Source organism: Rhinopithecus bieti, unplaced genomic scaffold (assembly GCF_001698545.2).
Source record: "Rhinopithecus bieti isolate Rb0 unplaced genomic scaffold, ASM169854v2 scaffold_12127, whole genome shotgun sequence".
Lineage (NCBI taxonomy): Eukaryota > Metazoa > Chordata > Mammalia > Primates > Cercopithecidae > Rhinopithecus > Rhinopithecus bieti.
Genome location: NW_016806992.1, coordinates 106243 through 128063, shown reverse-complemented (window position 1 = coordinate 128063; position 21821 = coordinate 106243). Strand labels below are relative to the sequence as shown.

The 21821-nt window shown below is 43.2% G+C and overlaps 1 protein-coding gene across 5 annotated transcripts in view; it reads left to right on the top strand.

Annotated features, from left to right (window-relative positions):
- The window catches only part of POMK (protein O-mannose kinase), a 48679-nt gene that overhangs the window by 14850 nt on the left and 12008 nt on the right, over positions 1 to 21821 (top strand). For all 5 annotated transcript variants that reach the window (XM_017879659.1, XM_017879655.1, XM_017879656.1 and 2 more), the window contains exon 4: positions 428 to 730. In XM_017879659.1, the coding sequence (XP_017735148.1) occupies positions 428 to 730 (303 nt within the window). The remainder of the gene's footprint in view (positions 1 to 427; positions 731 to 21821) is intronic.

Below are 21821 nucleotides of genomic sequence, written 5' to 3'. Positions count from 1 at the left end.
CAGTATTGGGGTGGGAGTTACCCGATTTTCCAGGTGTTGTGTGTCTCAGTTCCCCTGGCTAGGAAAACGGATCCCCTTCCCCCTTGCGCTTCCAGGTGAGGCGATGCCTCGCCCTGCTTCAGCTCTCGCTGGTCAGGCTACAGCAGCTGACCAGCACTGATTGTCCGGCACTCCCTAGTGAGATGACCCCAGTACCTCAGTTGAAAATGCAGAAATCACCGGTCTTCTGTGTCGCTCGCGCTGGGAGTTGGAGACTGGAGCTGTTCCTATTCGGCCATCTTGCTCCGCCCCCCCCCCCCATACCTGCTTTAATCCCCACGGTAATGCTGCAACTTACAGGAGGACCCTTGAGTAGAAGAGGAATCTGGACGCATTCTTGGAAATGAAAGCTGACTGTCATGACTTCTTGTTTCATTGTGTATTTTAGGAAATTGCAGAGGCCATCAACATGGAAAAGCAGCCCCAGAACAAGAGGAGAGGCCTCGCCCCCCGAGAGGTGCCGCCAGCCTTTGGGCTGCTGCTGATCATGGCCCTGATGAATATTCTGCTCTACCTCTGCCTCAACCACTTCTTCATTGCTCCTCGACAATCCATTGTGGATCCCAGACACTGTCCCTATGGTCACTTCAGGATAGGACAGATGAAAAACTGCTCACCTTGGCTGTCCTGTGAGGAGCTGAGAACGGAAGTGAGACAGCTAAAGCGTGTTGGGGGAGGAGCCGTGAAGAGAGTGAGTCCGGATTCATTTCTGATTGCTGTCATCATGTTATTTTGCTTAACACAGTGTTCTCCAGCTCCATGCTGGCACGAATTACGGAATTTCATCCTTTGTTACTGCTAAAGTGTACTCCATTGTGTATGTGCACCGCATTTGCTTTGGTTGATTCTGTACTTTGGCAAGTGTGAATAGTGTACAGTAGGCATAGGTTTCAGCCCTTGGGGAAGCAGTGTGGCATCCAGTGTTAGGAACCCTGCTGGCTCTACGTTTTTATTGTTAAGCTCAATAATCTTATCTGGCACTTTATCTTTTTTTTGTTTTGTTTTGAGAGTCTCACTCTGTCACCCAGGCTGGAGTGCAATGGCGCCGTCTCAGCTCACTGCAACCTCCACCTCCTGGGTTCAAGCAATTCTCGTGACTCAGCCTCCCGAGTAGCTGGGACTATGGGCATATGCCACCATGCCTGGCTAATTTTTTAATTTTTAGTAGAGATGGGGTTTCATCATGTTGGCCAGGCTGGTCTTGAACTCCTGACCTTAAGTGATCTGCCTGCCTCAGCCTCCCAATCGGACTTTATAATCCAAGGCAGGAAAAAAGGCAAATGCATAGAAAACTAGAAACAATACTTTTAGAATAGTTCATTAAACGATGGTCCATCCACTTGACAGAATATTCTGCAGCTGTTGTGTAGTTAGGAACCCCGAGAGGCAACAAGAAGAAAACCTTATGATGATAAGTGAAGAAAAAAATATACAAAATTGTATAATTGACTTTTCAACTGTGAAATTACGTATATATGTAGATAAATAAAAAAATGGCCAGGCGCGGTGGCTCATACATGTAATTCCCGCACTTTGGGAGGCGGAGATGGGCGGATCACTTGAGCACGGGAGTTCCAGACCAGCCCGGGCAACATGGCAAAACCCTGTTTCTACAAAAATACAAAAATTAGCCTGGCACAGTGGCGTGCGCTACTTGGGAAGCTGAAGTGGGAGAATCTCTTGAGCCCAAGGAGTTTGAGGCTACAGTGAGCCATGATCTTGCCACTGCATTCCAGCCTGGGTGACAGAGCAAGACCCTGTCTCCAGAGGAAAAAAAGAAAAATTGAAAATGATAGAAATTGTCCTAGGGTGAAAGGGGGATTATGGACAATTTCTTTTCCTGTTTTTCAAACTCTATGATGGTATTACACTGATTTGTAAGAATTTATTTTTAATTGGCAAATAATAATTATCCATATTTATGGGGTACATAATGATGTTTCCATACCTACTTAACAATGTGTAGTGATTGGATCAGGGCATATCTGCCATCTCAAACATGTATCACTTCTTTTGGTTGGGAACATTCAATATCTTCTCTTCTGGCTATTTGAAAGTGTATTGTTAATTATAGTCATCATATGGTGCTGTGAAACACTATAACTTGCTTCTCCTATCTAGCTGTAATTTTGTATCCTTTAACACATCTCTCCCTATCCTCACCTTTGCTCTACCCTTCCCAGCCTCTAGAAACTTGTTCTGCTTTTTACTTCTTTGAGTAAGCTTTTTAAAACTTCTGCATGTGCTTGTTGCCCAGGCTGGAGTGCAATGACGCAATCTCGACTCGCTGCAACCTGCACTTCTGGGTTCAGACAGTTCTGCCTCAGCCCCCTGAGTAGCTGGAATTATAGGCATGTGCCACCATGCCTGGCTAATTTTGTATTTTTAGTAGAGACAGGATTTCTCCATGTTGGCCAGGTTGGTCTTGAACTCCTGACCTTGTGATCCGCCCACCTTGGCCTCCCAAAGTGCTGGGATTACAGACGTGAGCCACTTTGCCTGGCCGCACATATCTCTTTGATATATTGATTTCCTTTCCTTTGGGTATATACCCAGGAGTGAAATTGCTGGATCATATGGTAGTTCTGTTTATAATTTTTTGAGGAACCTCCATGCTGTTTTCCATATGGCTGTCCTAATTTACATTCCCACCAGCAGTGTATAAGAGTCTCTGTTTCCCTGTATCCTCACCAGCGTTTGTTATTTTTTGTCTTTTTGATAATGGCCATCCTAACTGGGGTGAGATGGTATCTCATTGTGATATTGGTTTGCATTTTCCTGATTAGTAACATTGATCATTTTTTCACCAATTTATTGGTCATTTGTGTGTCTTGTTTTGAGAATGTCTATTTAAATCATTTGCCATTTTTGGATCATACTGTTGTTTTTTTCTGTTGAGATGTTTGAGTTCCTTGGATATTGATCCCTTGTCAGATGAATAGCTTGCAAATATTTTCTCCCATTCTGTAGTTTGTCTCTTAACTCTATTTGTTTCCTTTGCTGGGAAGGTTTTTGGTTTGTTATAATCTCAGTGGTTTATTTTTGCATATTTTATTTTAACTGAGTCTTGCTCTGTCACCCAGGCTGGAGTGCAGTGGCACGATCTTGACTGACCGCAACCTACACCTCCCAGGTTCAAGAGATTCTTGTGCTTCAGCCTCCTGAGTAGCTGGGATTACAGGCGCCCTCCACCACGCCTGTATTTTTAGTAAAGATGGAGTTTCACCATGTTGGTCAGGCTGGTCTTAAATTCTTAACTTCAGGTGATCTGCCCTCCTGGGCCTCCCGAAATGCTGGGGTTACAGGCTTGAGCCACCGGGCCCGGCCCTCAGTTATAATTTTACAAAGGCGATTTCAATCCCTCCCTTTGGGGTTTCATAGCATCTTACTCTTAAGGTGTGGGCTGTGAAGATGGGAAAAGGCCATCAATCGCTCTGGCTTCTTCATGCTGACAGGAGGCATAGTTGGGGTCGGAGTTGACTGTAAGGTGAGAGGAGTAGAACTGCTTTGCAGCTGTCTGAGTATATTCATGCAGGCCGGGCTGTGGTTCCAAGGCTTTCATGACAAAGGCAGTAGTATCTTTATAGTTTTAGTGCAGCATTTAAACAGACAGTCTACTATAAGGTAAATAACAAGTTTTAGGATAAGGAGTGCAATTTCCAGTTTTAAAAGTAAAGATTTGAAAGCATTAGTTTGGGGACTTATAGTCCACAAAAATAATAGGATTTAGTCTAATTGAAGAAAACAAAACAAAACTAACAATATGTGTACCATAGTTTTAGAACATAATTTTCCGTCTCTAGTCCTTATTTTTATTAAAACAAATCATGATAGGACTGATTTGTTGGCAAAATATACTTTAATTTTATTATACTTGGCCTATTTTCATAAAGTGCATCAAGAATAATTGTGTTTTTTTGAGATGGAGCCTTACTCTGTCGCCCAGGCTGGAGTGCAGTGGCGTGATCTTGGCTCACTGCAACCTCTGCCTCCCGGGTTCAAGCAGTTTTCCTGCCTCAGCCTCCTGAGTAGCTGGGATTACAGGCGTGTGCCACTACACCCGGCTAATTTTTGTATTTTTAGTAGAGATGGGGTTTCACCATGTTGGTGAGGCTTGTCTTGAACTCTTGACCTCGTGATCTGCCCGCCTTGGTCTCCCAAAGTGCTGGGATTACAGGCATGAACTACTACTGCACGTGGCAAGAATAGTTTTTTTTTTTGGGTAGAGAGGGAGTCTTGCTCTGTCACCCAGGCTGGATTGCAGTGGTGTGATTGTGGCCCACTGCAGCCTCCGCCTCCCGGGTTCAAGCAATTCTCCTGCCTCAGCCTCCTGAGTAGCTGGGACTGCAGGCGCACGTCACCATGCCCAGCTGATTTGTTTTGTATTTTAGTAAAGATGGGGTTTCACCGTGTTGCCCAGGCTGGTCTTGAACTCCTGAGCTCAGGCTCTCCGCCTGCCTTGGCCTCTCAAAGTGCCAGGATTACAGGCATGAGCCTCTGCGCCTGGCTAGAATAATTATTTTTTACATAGGCTTTTTAAATTGGCTTTGATGGAACTCTGTTCCATAAGGAATCTCAGATAAGACTTTTTAAAGCTGAGTCTAGCCATAGGTTTGTACTTTCAAATACTTAGGAGTTGGGTAAGTTCCTCTCTTCTTGATGTCCCTAGATAACTTGGGGCTCCTGGGCCTGTCAGAAAGTGACATTCTATACTTACCATGGGTCAGGAACCCTGTACAGGGACTGTGTAGACAAAGTATGAGGCCAGTTTTCCCAAGGGCTTTTACTGGCTTTACAAGTCAAGTTTGATTCCATAAAGGAAAGCATGCCATTCCAGTCAAACCCTTGGTAAAATAACCAGTTTTTTCAATTGTGTCCTGTTACAAAAGAAAACAGATTCTTATTGTATTTATGCAAATAACTATATTGCCATAAATTAAGAATACTCACAAATAGTTTTTAAATTCTGGAGAAATCAGGTAGAAACAAATATGCTCCAAATTTTATTCACAGGAGTGTACTTAGTTGCTACCAGCTGTAAATAGCTTAAAACAAGTTAATCAGCAGCATTTTAAACAAAAAGGTTACTTCAGACTTTTATTAGTTTAGTCCATGCATTTAACTTCTGTTTGATATTTATGAACACTTCAGCTTTCCATGAGAGTTCTAAAAGTTTTTTTCCTTTATTCTAATGTCATAATCTCCAAAGTTATCAGAAACTTGCATTCAAGAGCACATACCAGAGTTTTAACAACTGATCATAAAACCATCTTCTAAAGAGGACCAAATTAAAACAGCAGTTGTCTGTGAATGAGTAAAACATTTTAGGGGAGCCACCAAGACACAATTGACAAGGAAATTTGTTAACTCTGTGACACAATAATTCAACACAACAATTATAATTATTACTGATGACATATACTGAGGCATATCAGAATTATAGAAATTTTATATGGTTTTTCAGCATATAACTTTATATCACAAATTTATATGACTATAACCCAAAGAAAATTAAACACCATTTTCTATTTGACAGTGTTTCCTGCATGATTTTAATACATTAAATAAGCTGAATATGTCTTTTGTCCTTTAGGGGACTTAATTTTTAAAAAATTTTATTTTAACTTAGAGCTTGATTTTGAAAGGTTTGTTAAATTCCAAACTTTTAAAACATTGGATATTACAAAATGTAGTCTTAGGTTATCATAAGTCATTCATTTAGGCAAAGTAACTCAAAAATTTTAAAAAGGAAAAGCCATTATTCTGATAGAGAGGAGACTCAGCTTTCCAAACAAGACCCAATGAAGATAGCATGATGCTGATTGCCTCCTCTCTCTCCCCTCCCCGTTTTTTCTTTTGTAGTTTACTTAAAAGGTAAATAAAAACCTTTCATTATCTTTTAGGCAAAGTAACTCAAAATTTTAAAAGGAAAAGCCATTATTCTGATAGAGAGGAGACTCAGCTTTCCAAACAAGACCCAATGAAGATAGCATGATGCTGATTGCCTCCTCTCTCTCCCCTCCCCGTTTTTTCTTTTGTAGTTTACTTAAAAGGTAAATAAAACCTTTCATTATCTTTTAATATTACATAAAATCCTTTTAAAAGAGAAAACCAAATTTTATGTTTCCGTTAGTGTATTTTTAATGTTAAAGCCAGTTTTAGTTACATTTTATAAATCTGTCTAGTTTTAATTAGTTTGACCATAGGTAAGATTTTTTTTTTTTTTTTTTTCTGGGACGGAGTCTATCTCTTGCCCAGGCTGGAGTGCAATGGCACGGTCTTGGCTCACTGCAACCTCTGCCTCCTGGGTTCAAGCGATTCTCCTACCTCAGCCTCCCAAGTAGCTGGGACGATAGGCGTGTGCCAACACACCTGGCTAATTTTTGTATTTTTACTAGAGACGGGGTTTCACTACGTTGGCCAGGCTGGTCTCGAACTCTTGACCTCTTGATCTGCCTACCTCGGCCTCCCAAAGTGTTGGTATTACAGGCATGAGCCACTGCACCTGGCTTGCCATAAGGTAAGATTTTTATAAATCTTTTATCACCCTTTACAATTTTGTTTTTTTCTTAGAACAAAACTGTTTTAAGAAAACTCTGTTGTGCTTGTATTCCAATGTCCAATTTATGGAAAAACTGAATAATGTGACTTAAACTTTAGCCAATATGTTCACACACAGAATCTCTTACAATTACGTTTTTATAACCTTTTCACAACTTGTTCAAACCTTTAGATTTTTCCTATCTCATTTAAAATAGTCCTTTAACCCTCTAAACTTAGGCAAGAAATCCACATTCCCATGCCTTCTCGTAGTCTTTTACCAAAAGTACATTTTACTTCCCTTACATGCCTTGCGTGTAGAACTGTTTCTTCAGTAGTCTTACATACATGTTACACTGTTAACTCAGCAACTTTTACTTTTGGTGAAAACCCTGGTGAGTAAGCAATTTCAATTATGTACCAGGAGTGGAGCCTAGGATACCATAAGGTCTGACTTTTTCCAGTGTAGCTAGGGCGTGTGTCTAACTCCACATGTCTCAGGCCTTACCTAGCTATAAAGCAGGAAAGTTGTACAGTAAGAGTCATAGTGGCATTTTATGAAGCATTTAAGAGGCCTAACAACCTTTGAATTGTACAACATTTCTTGCATAAATTGCCTTTTCATGAATACGTTCATGACTTACAGAGACCATGTACAACATGCTTGAGACTTCTCCCCCTCCCTTCCCCTCCTCCTCTCTCCTCTCTCTCCCTTCCCCTCCCCTCCTCTCCCCTTCCTCCTCTTTTGAGATGGAGTCTCACTCTGTCACCCAGGCTGGAGTACAGTGGTGCGATCTCAGCTCACTGCAAACTCCACCTCCTGGTTTCACGTCATTCTCCTGCCTCAGCCTCCTGAGTAGCTGGCACTACAGGCGCCCACCACCACACCCAGCTAATTTTTTGTATTTTTAGTAGAGATGGGGTTTCACCGTGTTAACTAAGATGGTCTCGATCTCCTGACCTCGTGATCCACCAGCCTTGGCCTCCCAAAGTGCTGGGATTACAGGCGTGGGCCCCTGCGCCCGGCCCATGCTTGGACTTTCTGACTTTTCCTAAACATCCCTCTTTTTCAACAGTCATTTTACTTTAGGACCAGATTTTACCATATAAGATCTTTTCTTACATAAAATTTCTTGGCTGGGCATGGTGGCTCATGCCTGTTATCCCAGCACTTTGGCAGGCCGAGGCAGATGGATCACCTGAGGTCAGGAGTTAGAGACCAGCCAACATGGTAAAACCCTGTCTCTACTAGAAGTACAAACATTAGCTGGGCATGGTGGTGCGCGCCTATACTATAGTCCCAGCTACTCGGGAGGCTGAGGCAGGAGAATTGCTTGAAGCCAGGAGGTGGAGGTTGCAGTGAGTCGAGATAGCGCTGTTGCACTCCAGCCTGGGGGACAAGAGTGAGCCTCTGTCTAAAAAAAAAGTCTTTATAACCTTTTTTTTTGCATAGCTAGGAACCATGGCTAATTCACATGTCCCCAGGCCTTATCTAGAATCTGGTGGTTTCAAGGTAGGTAAATAGAACAATTTTCAAAAGTCAAAGAAGCTGTTTATGACCTTAAAGCTTGTATGTTGATTTTTGTATTCTGCAACTTACTGAATTTACTTTTTTCAATTCTAAGAGTTTTTTGGTAGAGTCTTTTTTTTTTTTTTTTTTTTTTTTCTATATCAGATCGTATCATCTGCAAACAGGAACAGTTTGACTTCTTCCTTACCAATTTGGATGCCCTTTATTTCTTTCTCTTGCCTAATTGCTCTGGCTAGAACTTCCAATGCTATGTTGAATATGAGTGGTGAGAGTTGTCATCCTTGTTCCATTTGTTAGAGGAAAAACTGGAGCTTTTCCCCATTCAGTATGATGTTAGCTGTGGGTTTGTCATATGTGGCCTTTATTGGGTTAAGGTACATTCCTTCTGTACCTAATTTGTTTGGGGTCTTTTATCATGAAGGGATGTTGAATTTTATCAAATGCTTTTTTCTTCATCTAATGAGATGTTGGTATGGTTTTTGTCCTTCATTCTCTTGATGTGTTACATTACTGATTTGTGTTCATTGAGTCATCCTTGCATCCCTGAGGTGAGTCCTACTTGATTATGGTGTATGTTCTTTTTGATGTGCTGTTGGATTCAGTTCACTAGTATTTTGTCGAGGATTTTTGCATATATATATTCATTAGGAATATTGGTCTGTTGTTTCTTTTTTTCTGGTGTCTTTTTCTGGTTTTGGTATCAGAGTTGTGCTGGCCTTGTAGAATGAATTTAGAATTCTCTCTCCTTCAGTATTTTGGAATAGTTTGAGAATAATTGGTATCAGTTCTTCCTTACAAGTTCAGTGGAATTCACCTGTGAAACCATCTAGTCCTGCACTTTTGTTTGTTGGGAGACTTTTATTACTGATTCAATCTCATTACTCATTATTGGTCTTTTCAGGCCTTCTGTTTCTTCTGGGTAGTGTGTATGTGTCCAGGAATTTATCCATTTTCTCTGAGTTTTTGAGTTTGTTGATGTGTAGTTGTTCATAAGTCTCTAATGATCCTTTGTATTTCTGTGGTGTCAGTTACATGATGACTCCTTTTTTAAAAGTTTGATTTTTAAAAATGCTTTTATTTGAAAAAGATAAGGCACCAGAGGAGTGAGTTCAGTTCTCAAATAGAAACTCTAGGAGCCTTTGTCTCATTGGCAACCAGCATGTGCTATATTTTGTGTGGTCGCTGTTTTATGGTAACCGAGGCTTACTGACATAACAAAGGGTGACTCTAGGAACCCCTTATGAATTGTTGAACAGAGACAGTTTCTTATGAGGATGCATCGGAAATTGGCAAAAGGTGGGGAGATATGTACATGGGAAATGGGAAATATGTCCATGAGGCTGCCCCTTGATAAATTGCTGGCTTGTATTTTCGGAGACTAGGACACCATGGCTGCCTCCTCCATGAATATGGAAAGGAGATAATCTTTTTTTTCTTTTTCTTTTTTTTTGAGACAGAGTCTTGCTGTGTCATCCAGGCTGGAGTGCAGTGGTGTGATCTTGGCTCATTGCAACCTCTGCCTCCTGGGTTCAAGCAGTTCTCCTGCCTCAGCCTCCTAAGTAGCTGGGATTACAGGCGCTCACCACCACATCTGGCTAATTTTTTGTATTTTTATAGAGACTTGCTTTCACCATGTTGGTCAGGCTAGTCTCGAACTCCTGACCTCATGATCCACCCGCCTCGGCCTCCCAAAGTGCTGGGATTATAGGCGTGAGCCACCACGCCCGGCTGGAAAGGAGACATCTTAAAGGAAGAAGCCCTTTAGGAGAAGGGAGAGAGTTTATGGAAAGTAAAACCATAAAACAAGGTATTGTTTCTTTTAAAGTTTTCTTCACTCATCGTAGGTGCTGTGGAGGCAAGAGTTGTGAAACAGAGACCCTGCTGTCTTCATGAAAGATGCTTTTTACTCAGGCAGTCAAACACAAAGGAAAATAAGAAACAAATATGTGATACAATATGTTAGTGACATGTGCTGATAAGACAAAGCAGGGCAAGGACAGTGAGTGGTGGGTTTGTCTCTTTAGGTGGACAGAGAAGGCCTCTGGCCAGGATGATGTGAGCTCATAATGAGAGTGTACTTCGGAATATGTTCCAGTAAGCAGGAGGAGGACGATGGAGGCCCCAAAATGGAATGTGCCTGGTGGGCCAGGAAGGAAGCCAATGTCACCAGAGATCATGACAAGAAAAAGAGAGGTCATGACATGAGGTCAGAGAAGGTTCAAGTCGGAGCCAGATCATGCTGGGCCTCGAAGGCCTTAGAGAACCACTGGAACAATTGTAGTAGAGGAACTTGCATTTTAAAGGGATTTTCTTGGCTGCTTGTCTGTAGGCTGAAAAGTAGGGTGAAGGCTGGAAGGTTGGTTACAGCTGAACCAGGTGATAGCAGTGGAGGCAGTGAGAGGTCAATGGATCCTGGGTATCTTTTAAAGGTATTTGCAGGCCGGGTGCGTTGGTTCATGCCTGTAATCCCCGCACTTTGGGAGGCTGAGGTGGGTGCATCATTTGAGGCTGGGAGTTTGAGACCAGCCTGGCCGACAAGATGAAACCCTGTCCCTACTGAAAAAAGAAAAAAAAAAGAGCTGGATGTGGTGGCATGCGCCTGTCATCCCAGCTACTCGGGAGGCTGAGGCAGGAGATTTGCTTGAACCCAGGAGGCGGAGGTTGCAGTGAGCCAAGATCGTACCACTGCACTCCAGCCTGGGTGACAGAGTGAGACTATCTCAAAAAAGAAAAAAAAAGGTATTTCCAGTACAATGTCCTAACAGATTAGATGTGGAATGTAAGAGAAAGAGAGGATGACTACAGGTTCTTGGCCTGGCACCAGGAAAAACCACATTCTCGCTACCTGAGATGAGGAAGATGGAAAGGAGCAGATTCTGTGTCCACGGTGCACGTATAGTTGCACGCGTGGATCCTGGGCTGTTCGTTGAATGTGCATGTCTGCATTTGCACGAGGTCTGGAAGGAGAAGAGAACTTTGGGGCTTGTTATCGTTTAGATGCTGTAGAAAGCGTGAGGATGTGAAAGAAGTCACCAAGGAAGGGATGTGAGTCAAGAGGAGGACTTGCAGTTAATTTCTGTCGCCTTCAAAGACATCACCTTGGCCGGGCGCGGTGGCTCATGCCTGTAATCCCAGCACTTTGGGAGGCCGAGGCGGGCGGATCACAAGGTCAGGAGATCAAGACCACGGTGAAACCCCGTCTCTACTAAAAATACAAAAAAAAAGTTAGCCGGGCGCCGTGGCAGGCGCCTGTAGTCCCAGCTACTTGGGAGGCTGAGGCAGGAGAATGGCGGGAACCCGGGAGGCGGAGCTTGCAGTGAGCCGAGATAGCGCCACCGCACTCCAGCCTGGTGGACAGAGCGAGACTCCGTCTCAAAAAAAAAAAGACATCACCTTGAGGGCCACTCCCTTGCATCCAGGTTGCTGCAGTCACCCAGAAGGTGTTTGGAATTTGTCAGGATTGCTTTTCACCTTGAAGGATATGTTCCTGAATAGCTTTGGTGGTTGCAGATCACTGTAGCTTGAGGATAGATTTAATTTTAGGGAGCCTTGACAAATCATGCCCATCCAACTGTGGGATTTAATAATGTTTGTAATAAATTAATGTAGTTTTATTAAAGTGAAATGTGACTAAAGTGCCGTTATGTTGATTTTTGATTTTTTTTTTGGCTGAAACTTAACCATTGGGACAAAATATTTTTAGCGCTTGAGTGGAGACTGTTGGTTGGTTAGGAGCCTTGTCCCCATGTGCAGGTTCTGGCACAGAGGAGACCATTATCCTGAATGTAGTCACTCATTTGAACAACCGACCTGTAAGTGATCCATTTCTGATCAGGGCACCCTCCTCACCCTGGCAAGCTGGAAGGCATAGGTTTTTCAATAGGAATCTCTTTTTTTCTTATTTTGTTTTCTTTTTTTTTTTGTGAGACGGAGTCTTGCTCTGTACCCCAAGCTGGAGTGCAGTGGCGCGATCTTGGCTCACTGAAGCTCCGCCTCCCGGGTTCACGCCATTCTCCTGCCTCAGCCTCCTCAGTAGCTGGGACTACAGGCACCCGCCACGAGGCCCTGCTAATTTTTTTTTTCAATTTTTAGTAGAGATGGGGTTTCACCATATTAGCCAGGATGCTCTTGATCTCCTGACCTAGTGATCCACCTGGAGCCTTGGCCTCCCAGAGTGCTGGGATTACAGGCGTGAGCCACCGCACCCTGCCGGAATTTCTATATCCAAAGTTCACGACACCCCACTCTGATCTCCACCTCCTCTCCTAGCACTCTTGCTCCAACAATTGCTCAATCTCATGGTGACTTCCAGCGTCTCAATCCCATCTCTGACAGTCCCTCTTGTCATCACTCCCACATTCACCCAGCAGAGATTCCACAGGCTTTTGATCTCATCACTCTTTTGCAAAAACCTGGAACAACTTTCTTGCGCCTGTCTCCATCATTCCTGGCCAAAGCAGCCCCAAGCCTGGTTGAACCTGACTCTGCATCTGCACTGGAGCCACTACACGGGAGCAGGAGAGAAATCCCACAGCCACATGCTTCGAATGCACAGTACAGACCTCAGATGTGCACCCCACACACCCAGTAGTCTCACTGTGTTCCCTTAGTGAGTTTTTGTTCCTCTTCTCTGAGACAGATATTTCCTCAAATACCCCCATGCTGCCTTGTCTTAGCTCATGATCTTGTTTCATAGATTAGGAAAACAGAAGCCACCCAAAGGGAACATCCTCACCTTCCTACCACCAGGTCTACAAACCTGCCAACTCAGGTGTCATCCTTTACTTCTTTTTCATGTCTTTTTTTTGTTTGTTTGTTTTAAATAGACAAGGTCTCACTCTGTTGCCCAGTCTGGAGTGCAGTGGTACTGTCATAGCTCACTGCAGTCTTGAACTCCTGGGCTCAAGGGATCCTCCTACCTCAGCCTTCTGTGTAGCTGGGAGTACAGGTGTGTGATCCACGCCTGACTAATCCCTGATTTTTCACAACTTCACACATTCAGCTCATTCCTTCTGTCTCTCATAATCAGTCTTTTCCTGTCAATACCTATCCCTGTTGCTGTTACAAATACGCTTAAAAAAGAAAATCTTGTTCCCTGGCTTGCCTTGTCCACTGTAGCAAGGCCCTTCCTCTGCCTTTGTAGTAGAGCTGCTCTGACTCTGTCTCCACCTCATCTCCGCCAGCTGCACCTTTATCCTGTCTCAGTGTGGCTTCCTGACACCACCGCTCCAGTGACTCGGTCTCATCAAGGCCATCAGCACTCCTGGTTGGACATTTCTCAGTCCTCCTCTTCTTTGATCTTTTCAGCAGCTCTTGATCCAGTTGATTCCTCTCCCTGCCCTGGCTCTCCAGGGAACCACGTGCTTTTTGTTTTCTTCCTCCCTCCCTGGCAGTTCCTAATTACTCCCCTTTGCTGACTTCTGTCCCTCATCTTACTATAAATCACGGTCTCAACCAGAAGCAATCTTGCTTCTCAGGGGGCCATTTAGCAATGTGTGGAGACATCTGTGGTTGTCACAACTGGGGAGTGGGGGTTGCTACTGGCATCCAGTGGGTAGAGGCCAGGGATGCTGCTACACATCCTGTAACCCACAGGATGGCCCTGGCCCCTCAGCCGTTATCTGGACTGAATGTGAACAGTGCTGATGCAAGAAACCTTCCTCGAGGCTCCTTCCTGGACCCTCTTCTTGAGTCTTCTTTAGATCTGCTCCTAGGTGATGGAATCTAGTACCGTTATTGTAAATACATTTCATATATTGGTGACTCCCAAGTTTCTATCCCCAGCCTGTACCTCTACCCCAAGCCACAGATTTGTATATCCCACTACTTATTGGGCATCTCTACTTGGAGGTATCTTCAGTGTCTCTGCATGTCCAGTGTGGAACTCGTGATATTTTCCCCTCTGAAACCTGTTCTCCCAGCCTTCTCTGGCTCAGCAAATGGCATCGCTTTCCACCCAGTTGCTCAAGCCAGAAATGTGGGAGTCACCTTGAGTCCCCCACTCCCCCTTTAGTTAAGTCAAGAGCATTTCTGGCTGGGCGCGGTGGCCCAAGCCTGTAATCCCAGCACTTTGGGAGGCCGAGACGGGTGGATCACGAGGTCAGGAGATCGAGACCATCCTGGCTAACACGGTGAAACCCCGTCTCTACTAAAAAATACAAAAAAACTAGCTGGGCGAGGTGGCGGGCACCTGTAGTCCCAGCTACTCGGGAGGCTGAGGCAGGAGAATGGCATAAGCCCGGGAGGCGGAGCTTGCAGTGAGCTGAGATCCGGCCACTGCACTCCAGCCCGGGCGACAGAGCAAGACTCCGTCTCAAAAAAAAAAAAAAAAAAAAAAAAATTTCCATCCATTTTTTTTTTACAATGTGTCCCACATGTGTTTGATAATCTCTGCCCACTGGCCCATCTTCAGTAAGTCCTCATCTCTTGCCTTCCACAGGTCTCTCTGCTTCTTTTGCTGTTCACCATGCACAGTTATCTTTTTTTTTTCTTTTTTTTCCTTGAGATGGAGTCTCGGTCTGTCGCCAGACTGGAGTGTAGTGGCGTGATCTCGGCTCACTGCAACCTCCGACTCCCTAGTTCAAGTGATTCTCCTGCCTCAGCCTCCTGAGTAGCTGGGATTACAGGCACCTGCGCCACCATGCTCAGCTAATTTTTGTATTTTTAGTAGAAACGGGGTTTCACCATGTTGGACAGGATGGTCTTGATCTCCTGACCTTGTGATTCGCCCTCCTCTGCCTCACAAAGTGCTGGGATTACAGGTGTGAGCCACCGCGCCCGGGCCATGCACAGTCATCTTTTAAATGCACTGTCATCTTTGGAATTGTCAGGAGCATTGTGTCCTCTACCGAGAGCAATGGGTAGCTTTGCCCCATGGCTGCACTAATTGGTTTGTGAAAGACAGATTGACTCTTTGCTTTTTTTTATTCTTTTTTTTTTTTTTAATTATAAAAGCAGTACATTCAATTCAAATATTCAGTAGGAGGTGAAGTACAAAGCAGAAATTCCCTTCTCTTGCTGCTTTCTCTCTCCCGAAACCAGGTCATGCCACTTTATTCCTTAACTCCAGGCCCCACTTTCTGCCCTATGGTCACCTGCTGTTTCTTTTGTTCCCAGATCAAACCAAGCCCTTTCTCACCCCGGGGCCTTTGTAGTGCCTTTCTCTGCCTGAAATTCTCTTCCTCTTGCCTTGGCCAAGACCTCATCATTCAGGTCTCAGCTCAGGTTATCTCTCTTTGAGAAACTTTCCCTGATGTTCCTGACTTCCATCCCATCCTCCCTCCAGCTCCCTTTGTCTTGTTTTCTGTTAGTCTGTTTTAAGTCCACTGAGGACATAGAAGGTGTGTCCTTGGAATCTAGCCAAATTATGTGGTTGTACCCAGTTTATATTTTAAGGGCCTGAACACAAAGGCTCATAAGTTAAATCCTCATAAAATCTTGGGAAGCCAGCTCGGTGGCTCATGCCTGTAATACCAGCACTCTGAGAGGCTGAGGCAGGAGGATTTCTTGAGGCCAGGAGTTTGAGACCAGCTTGGACAATATAGTGAGATCTCTTTTCTAAAATAAATAAATAAATAAATAAGCAAATAAATAAAATAAAAATTAGATGAGTGTGGTGGTGCACACCTGTAGACCCAGCTACTTGGGAGACTGAGGTGGGAAGATTGCTTGAGCCTGGGAGGTGGATGCTGAAGTGAGCCAAGATTTGCCCCTTTGTACTCCAGCCTGGGTGACAGCAGACCCTGTCTCGAAATGAAATGAAATGAAAGAAATGATGAAATGAAATTAAATGATGAAATGAAGCGATAAAATGATGAAATGAAGTGGTGAAATGAAATGAAATGATGAAATGAAATCTGTTCCTCGACTGTGAATATTTGGTTTGTGTTTGGAATTGTCAGGAGCATTGTGTCTTCTACTGAGAGCAATGGGTAGGTTTGCCCCATGGCTGCGCTAATTGGTTTGTGAAAGACAGATTGACTCCTTCCTTTTTCTTTATTCTTTTTTTAAAAAAATTATAAAAGCAGTACATTCAATTCAAATATTCAGTAGGAGGTGAAGTACAAAGCAGAAGTTCCCTTCTCCTCTTGATGCTTTCTCTCTCCCCAACTTATTCCCTGAGAATACAGTTGGAGATTGATCCCTTTGAGATTTTTAAACCCAAGATTACATTAAAAGAAACAGTTATGTACTCTCTCAGTCATCTCAAGGACACAGCACTCCTGTGTCAGGGGAGCTGCTTGAAGTCTGGAATGTAGATTTGGGGGAACAGGAATAGTAAGAAGAAAGGTTATAGCAGAGCCAGGAATCAATTATTTTTTCTCTCATTGTTATAATGAAATGACTTATTGAAGGACCTGTTGTATAGTACATTAAAAATTCATACAGTATGGGTTGGATCCTGTCAGAAGAGTGGATTTGATTCTTTCTCTTACATTATTTTGTACCTGTCATTTTGTGTAACCTTCGGGAGGATCCCTCATGATGTTTGAGGCTATATTTAATGCTTACCATCTGGAAAGAGGTTATATGAACAGTCCATTAAAGCATGGAGGAATAGTGTCCACTCCTCGGCCTCTTGTCAGCTCTGCCTCCTCATCCCTTCCATCCCTTCTAACCCTGGACCTCTCGTCTTCCGTGCTTGCCCCCAGGTGACCTCATCCAGCCTTCTGGCTTTATCTGTGCAGAGACCGCTTCCCTGCACTTTTCTATCCAGCTGCCTACCCGACATGTACCTGGGGTTTCTGAGAGGCTTCTCAAACTCACTGTGTCCCAGATCTCCCTCAGAGCCTACACACCTTTTATAAATTTCCTAACTCCATCAGTCCTGCTGTTCAGGCCACTTATCTGGGCAATATCCTGACCTCTCTCTCATCCACATTCAGTTAATCAGCAAGTTACATTGTTTCTATTTTCAGGAGACCTGGAATTTGACCACTCCTCAGGCTTGCACCAGGACCCAGCCAGCCCCCAAAGCCACTCTGAGCCTGGACTTACATTGTTTCACTGGCCTCCAAAAATGGTATTTCTGCTGCATACTTGCTCCCTACCTCTTCAGTCTATTCTCAGCACAGCACTCAGAATGCCTCTACTGCTAAATTATTAGTCAAATAGTGTCACTCCTCTGCTCAAAATCCTTTGGTGCTCTCTGTCTCGTTCTGAGTAAAAGAGCCCTTGCAACGACAAGGCCCTGTGAGACTTACACCCTCCCTCCAGCTCTCTCCTGCTCCATGGTCCCTGTCTGGTCTACTCCAGCATCAGAGCATGCTGTTCTGGAAGCCTGTGGGCATGCTTCCACCCCAGGGCCCTTCACCCTTGCTGTTTTCTCTCTAGGCTGTAGTTCCACAAATAACACATGACTCCTTCCCTTACCTTCTTCACGGTCATGCTCAAAGGCCACCCCAGTGAGAACTACTTCAACCCCGTTTAAAATTGCAAACCATCCCTGCTTAATTTTTCTCTAAAGTGCATTTCTCTTTCCAATATACTTTATACATTTCCTATTTATTTTATTCATTGTTTGCTTCCTACACTAGTATGTCAATTTCATGGTGGTAGGGATTTGTTTATTGACACAATGAAGACCCATTTGACTACATAGCAGTTAAATTATTGTAAGGCCGCATTAACTAAGTTAATTATTTTCTTTTTCTTTTTTAGAGACAGTCTCTCTCTCTTTTGCCCAGTCTGGAGTGCAGTGGTACGATCATAGCTTATTGCAACCTAAACTCAAGCGATCCTCCCACCTCAGCCTCTTGAGTAACTGAGACCACAAGCATGTGCCACCATGCCTGGCTAATTAAAACAAATTTTTTTAAAGAGTTGAGGTCTTGTTATGTTGCCCAGGCTGGTCTCGAACTTTGGGCTCAAGTAGTCCTCCTGCCTCGGCCTCCCAAAGTGCTAGGATTACAGGTGTGAGCCACTGTGTCTGGCCTAATTATTTTTTGGATCTTGTCTTTTGCATTTATAATGAAGGAGCTTGACCAACTTGAACAATGTGGAGATTAGGGGCACTGACCCTCCACATAGTAAGAAATCTACTTATACTGTTTGATTCCTTAAAAACTTAACTAAAAGCCTACCATAAATAGTTGGTTAACTGTACTTTATATATTATATACTGTATTCTTTTTTTTTTTTTTTTTTGAGACGGAGTCTTGCTCTGTCGCCCAGGCTGGAGTGCAGTGGCTGGATCTCAGCTCACTGCAAGCTCCGCCTCCCGGGTTTACGCCATTCTCCTGCCTCAGCCTCCGGAGTAGCTGGGACTACAGGCGCCCGCCACCTCCCCCGGCTAGTTTTTTGTATTTTTAGTAGAGACGGGGTTTCACCATGTTAGCCAGGATGGTCTCGATCTCCTGACCTCGTGATCCGCCCGTCTCAGCCTCCCAAAGTGCTGGGATTACAGGCTTGAGCCACCGCGCCCGGCCATACTGTATTCTTAAAGTAAGAGAAATGTTAAGAAAAATCATAAGAAAAAATACATTTACTGTTCATTAAATACATTTACTGTTCATTAAGTGGAAGTGGATCCATCATCCATCACAAAGGTCTTTATCCTTGGTTTTTTTCACAGTGAGTAGGCTGAGGAGGAGGAGGAGGAAAGGGAGAGGTTGGTCTTGGTATCCAAGGGGTGGTAAAGGCAGAAGAAAATTTGTGTGTAAGTGGAACTGCACATTTCAAGCCCCTGTTGTTCAAGGGTCAAGTGTATATAAAGAGCTCCCAGCAATATTAATAAGCACAAGGCAGACAACCTATAGAAAATTGGATAAAGGACAGTGAACAGACTTTTGACAGCAGAAATACAGAAATGCCTAAAAACATGACAGATGCCTAGCCTCATTAGTAATCAGGGAAATACAAATTAGAACAGTAAGGTATTTTTCATCCATTGATTGGCACAAATTACACAGTGGTAATATCTGGTGTGACTAAGGGTGTATTCCTAAGATTCTCTCATGCACTGCTGGTGAAGGTACATGCTGGCACAGGCTTTGGAGGGTAATGATAGCAGTAGATATTCTCATTCGGTAATCTGCCTACTTACCTAGCTTATAAAATATTTGCACATATGCATACACATGTAAATATAAGGCTGTACACTGTAGCATTGTCATTAGACAAGGGACTAACTTAAATGTCCAGGTCTTTAGAAATAGATCATATAAGATCTTATTAAAGGTCTATGCAAAATTATAGCTACATAATAATCAAAGAATCCAATCCATTTTGACAGCATCCATTCCAAATTCTTTGTATTTTTATTATATTATACTTTAGTTTTAAAGAAAAAAGGAAATATTATCTGTAAAATCTTACTGGAAATACACTAGCGTAGGTATTATGCCCATACTATGAAACATTACTCAGCTTTAAAAAGAATGGCCTAGGTCTACATGTATATATGAAAAGGATTTCTGAGGCTCAGTTAAATGAAAAAATTAAGCTGCAGTGTATGTGTATTATAATACCATTAGTGTAACAGCAAACCCAAATGCTGTTTTACAGGTGTACACTAATACATATAAAGGTATAGAAAAACTTACGGGAGGATAACAGCTAGTTACCAGGTTTCCTTTGGGTTGGGAAGTAAAACTGGGGGCAGGGAGACACCCTCCCTATCCTCTGTATTTGAGTTTTTACCAAGAAAGGTGTTCATGATTAATTTTACAATAAAAAAGGTAAAGTATATTAATTGTTCTTTCCAAATAAAAGTCTTTGAGAAAATGATTAAAAGCAACTAAATTAGAGGTTGTGAGAAATGATTCTTAAACAGTCCATGACTAGCAAATTTTTTATATTGGAGGATTCAAATATTTGTGTGTGATCTCAAAGACTAATGGTATTTCATAATAATATTTAATAATCTTCATGTATCTGAAACAAAAATGAATTAGACATAAATGAGGGCTCAGGAGTCCTGGGGCCTGTGGCTGAGCCTCCCCTACTTACTGCTTTTTTTTTTTTTTTTTTTTAGACAGAGTCTTGCTCTGTCGCCCAGGCTGGAGTGCAGTGGTGCAATCTCAGCTCACTGCAAGCTCCGCTTCCCGGGTTGACGCCATTCTCCTGCCTCAGCCTCCCGAGTGGCTGGGACTACAGGTGCCCACCACCACGCCCAGCTAAATTTTGTATTTTTAGTAGAGACGGGGTTTCACCGTGTTAGTCAGGATGGTCTTGATCTCCTGACCTCGTGATCCACCCACCTTGGCCTCCCAAAGTGCTGGGATTACAGGCATGAGCCACCGTGCCCGGCCCCCCACTTACTGTTGAATGTGTAGCAGCAGTTTCCCAAAAGCCAGCATCGTTTTAGGTGAAAATGGGGCTTGAAAACCAAAGCCATTGCCAGTGTTGGTGGGTGTAAGGAAGCCATGGATCTGAACAAAACCTCAATTGTTTGTATTAGAGCCAATTATCAGATTCAGTGGGATGCAAATCTTTGGAGAGCGTGTGTTCAATATGAAAATTAAAAAACCATGAACTTTTAGAATGTGGCCTTATCCAGTCCTTAAAATTTAGAAAATTTTTAGTGCATGTAGCACAGAGTGAAAAATAGGTTTTTTTTTTTTTTTTTTGAGATGAAGTCTCACTCTGTCATCAGACTGGAGTGCAGTGGTGCAATCTTGGCTCACTGCAGCCTCTGCCTCCTGGGTGCAAGCGATTCTCCTGCCTCAGCCTCCCGAGTAGCTGGGACTGCAGGCGCATGCCACCACGCCCAGCTGATTTTTTTGTATTTTTAGTAGAGATGGGGTTTCACCATGTGGCCAGGCTGGTCTCTATCTCCTGACCTTGTGATCTGCTTACCTTGGCCTCCCAAAGTGCTGGGATTACAGGCGTGAGCCATGATGTCTGGCCAAAAAATGACTTTTTAATGGAAATTATTATCGTTAGTGAAATTTCTCAAATTTGAGGATTAGAGAGTCTTGAAAGAGTTCTCGTTTGAATGTTATGAGCCAATCAAAGTTATCTGCGTTTTTCCGTAATGAACCTCCCTTCTTAGATCCAGAAAAGATCTTCATGGTCCTTGGATCCACCTCCATTTTATATAATGTTTCTTTTCTTTTTTTTTTTAATTCCCAACGCCAGTTTTCTGAAATTTTATATATTTTGAGTTAAAAAATTTAAGTTGTAAAAGTAATGTATATTCATCTTGGAAAATACCAAAAGATATGAAGGAAAAAAAAATCACCCAGAATCTTACCACATAAAGACAACTAAGGCATTAGCATATTTCCTTTGATTTCCATGTGCTGTAATTTAAATTTGTCTCATTTTATGCAGTTGGAACAATATTATACAAATGTATTATACAAACGGTTTTATATATTTCTCATTTGTAACATTGCTTTTTTTTTTTAAGACGGTGGAGTTTCACTGTTGTTCGCCCAGGCTGGAGTGCAATGGTGCGATCTTGGCTCTCTGCAACCTCCACCTCCTGGGTTCAAGCTACTGTTCTGCCTCAGCCTCCTGAGTAGCTGGGATTACAGGCGTGCAGCACTATGCCCGGCTAATTTTGTATTTTTAGTAGAGGTGGAGTTTTGCCATGTTGGCTAAGCTGGTCTCCAACTCTTGACCTCAGGTGATCTGCCTGCCTCGGACTCCCAAAGTGCTGGAATTACAGGTGTGAGCCCCACACCTAGCCGTACCATTACTTTTATCTGTTATAACTCTATAAATATATACATTTTGGTGACCATATTATATATATATATATATA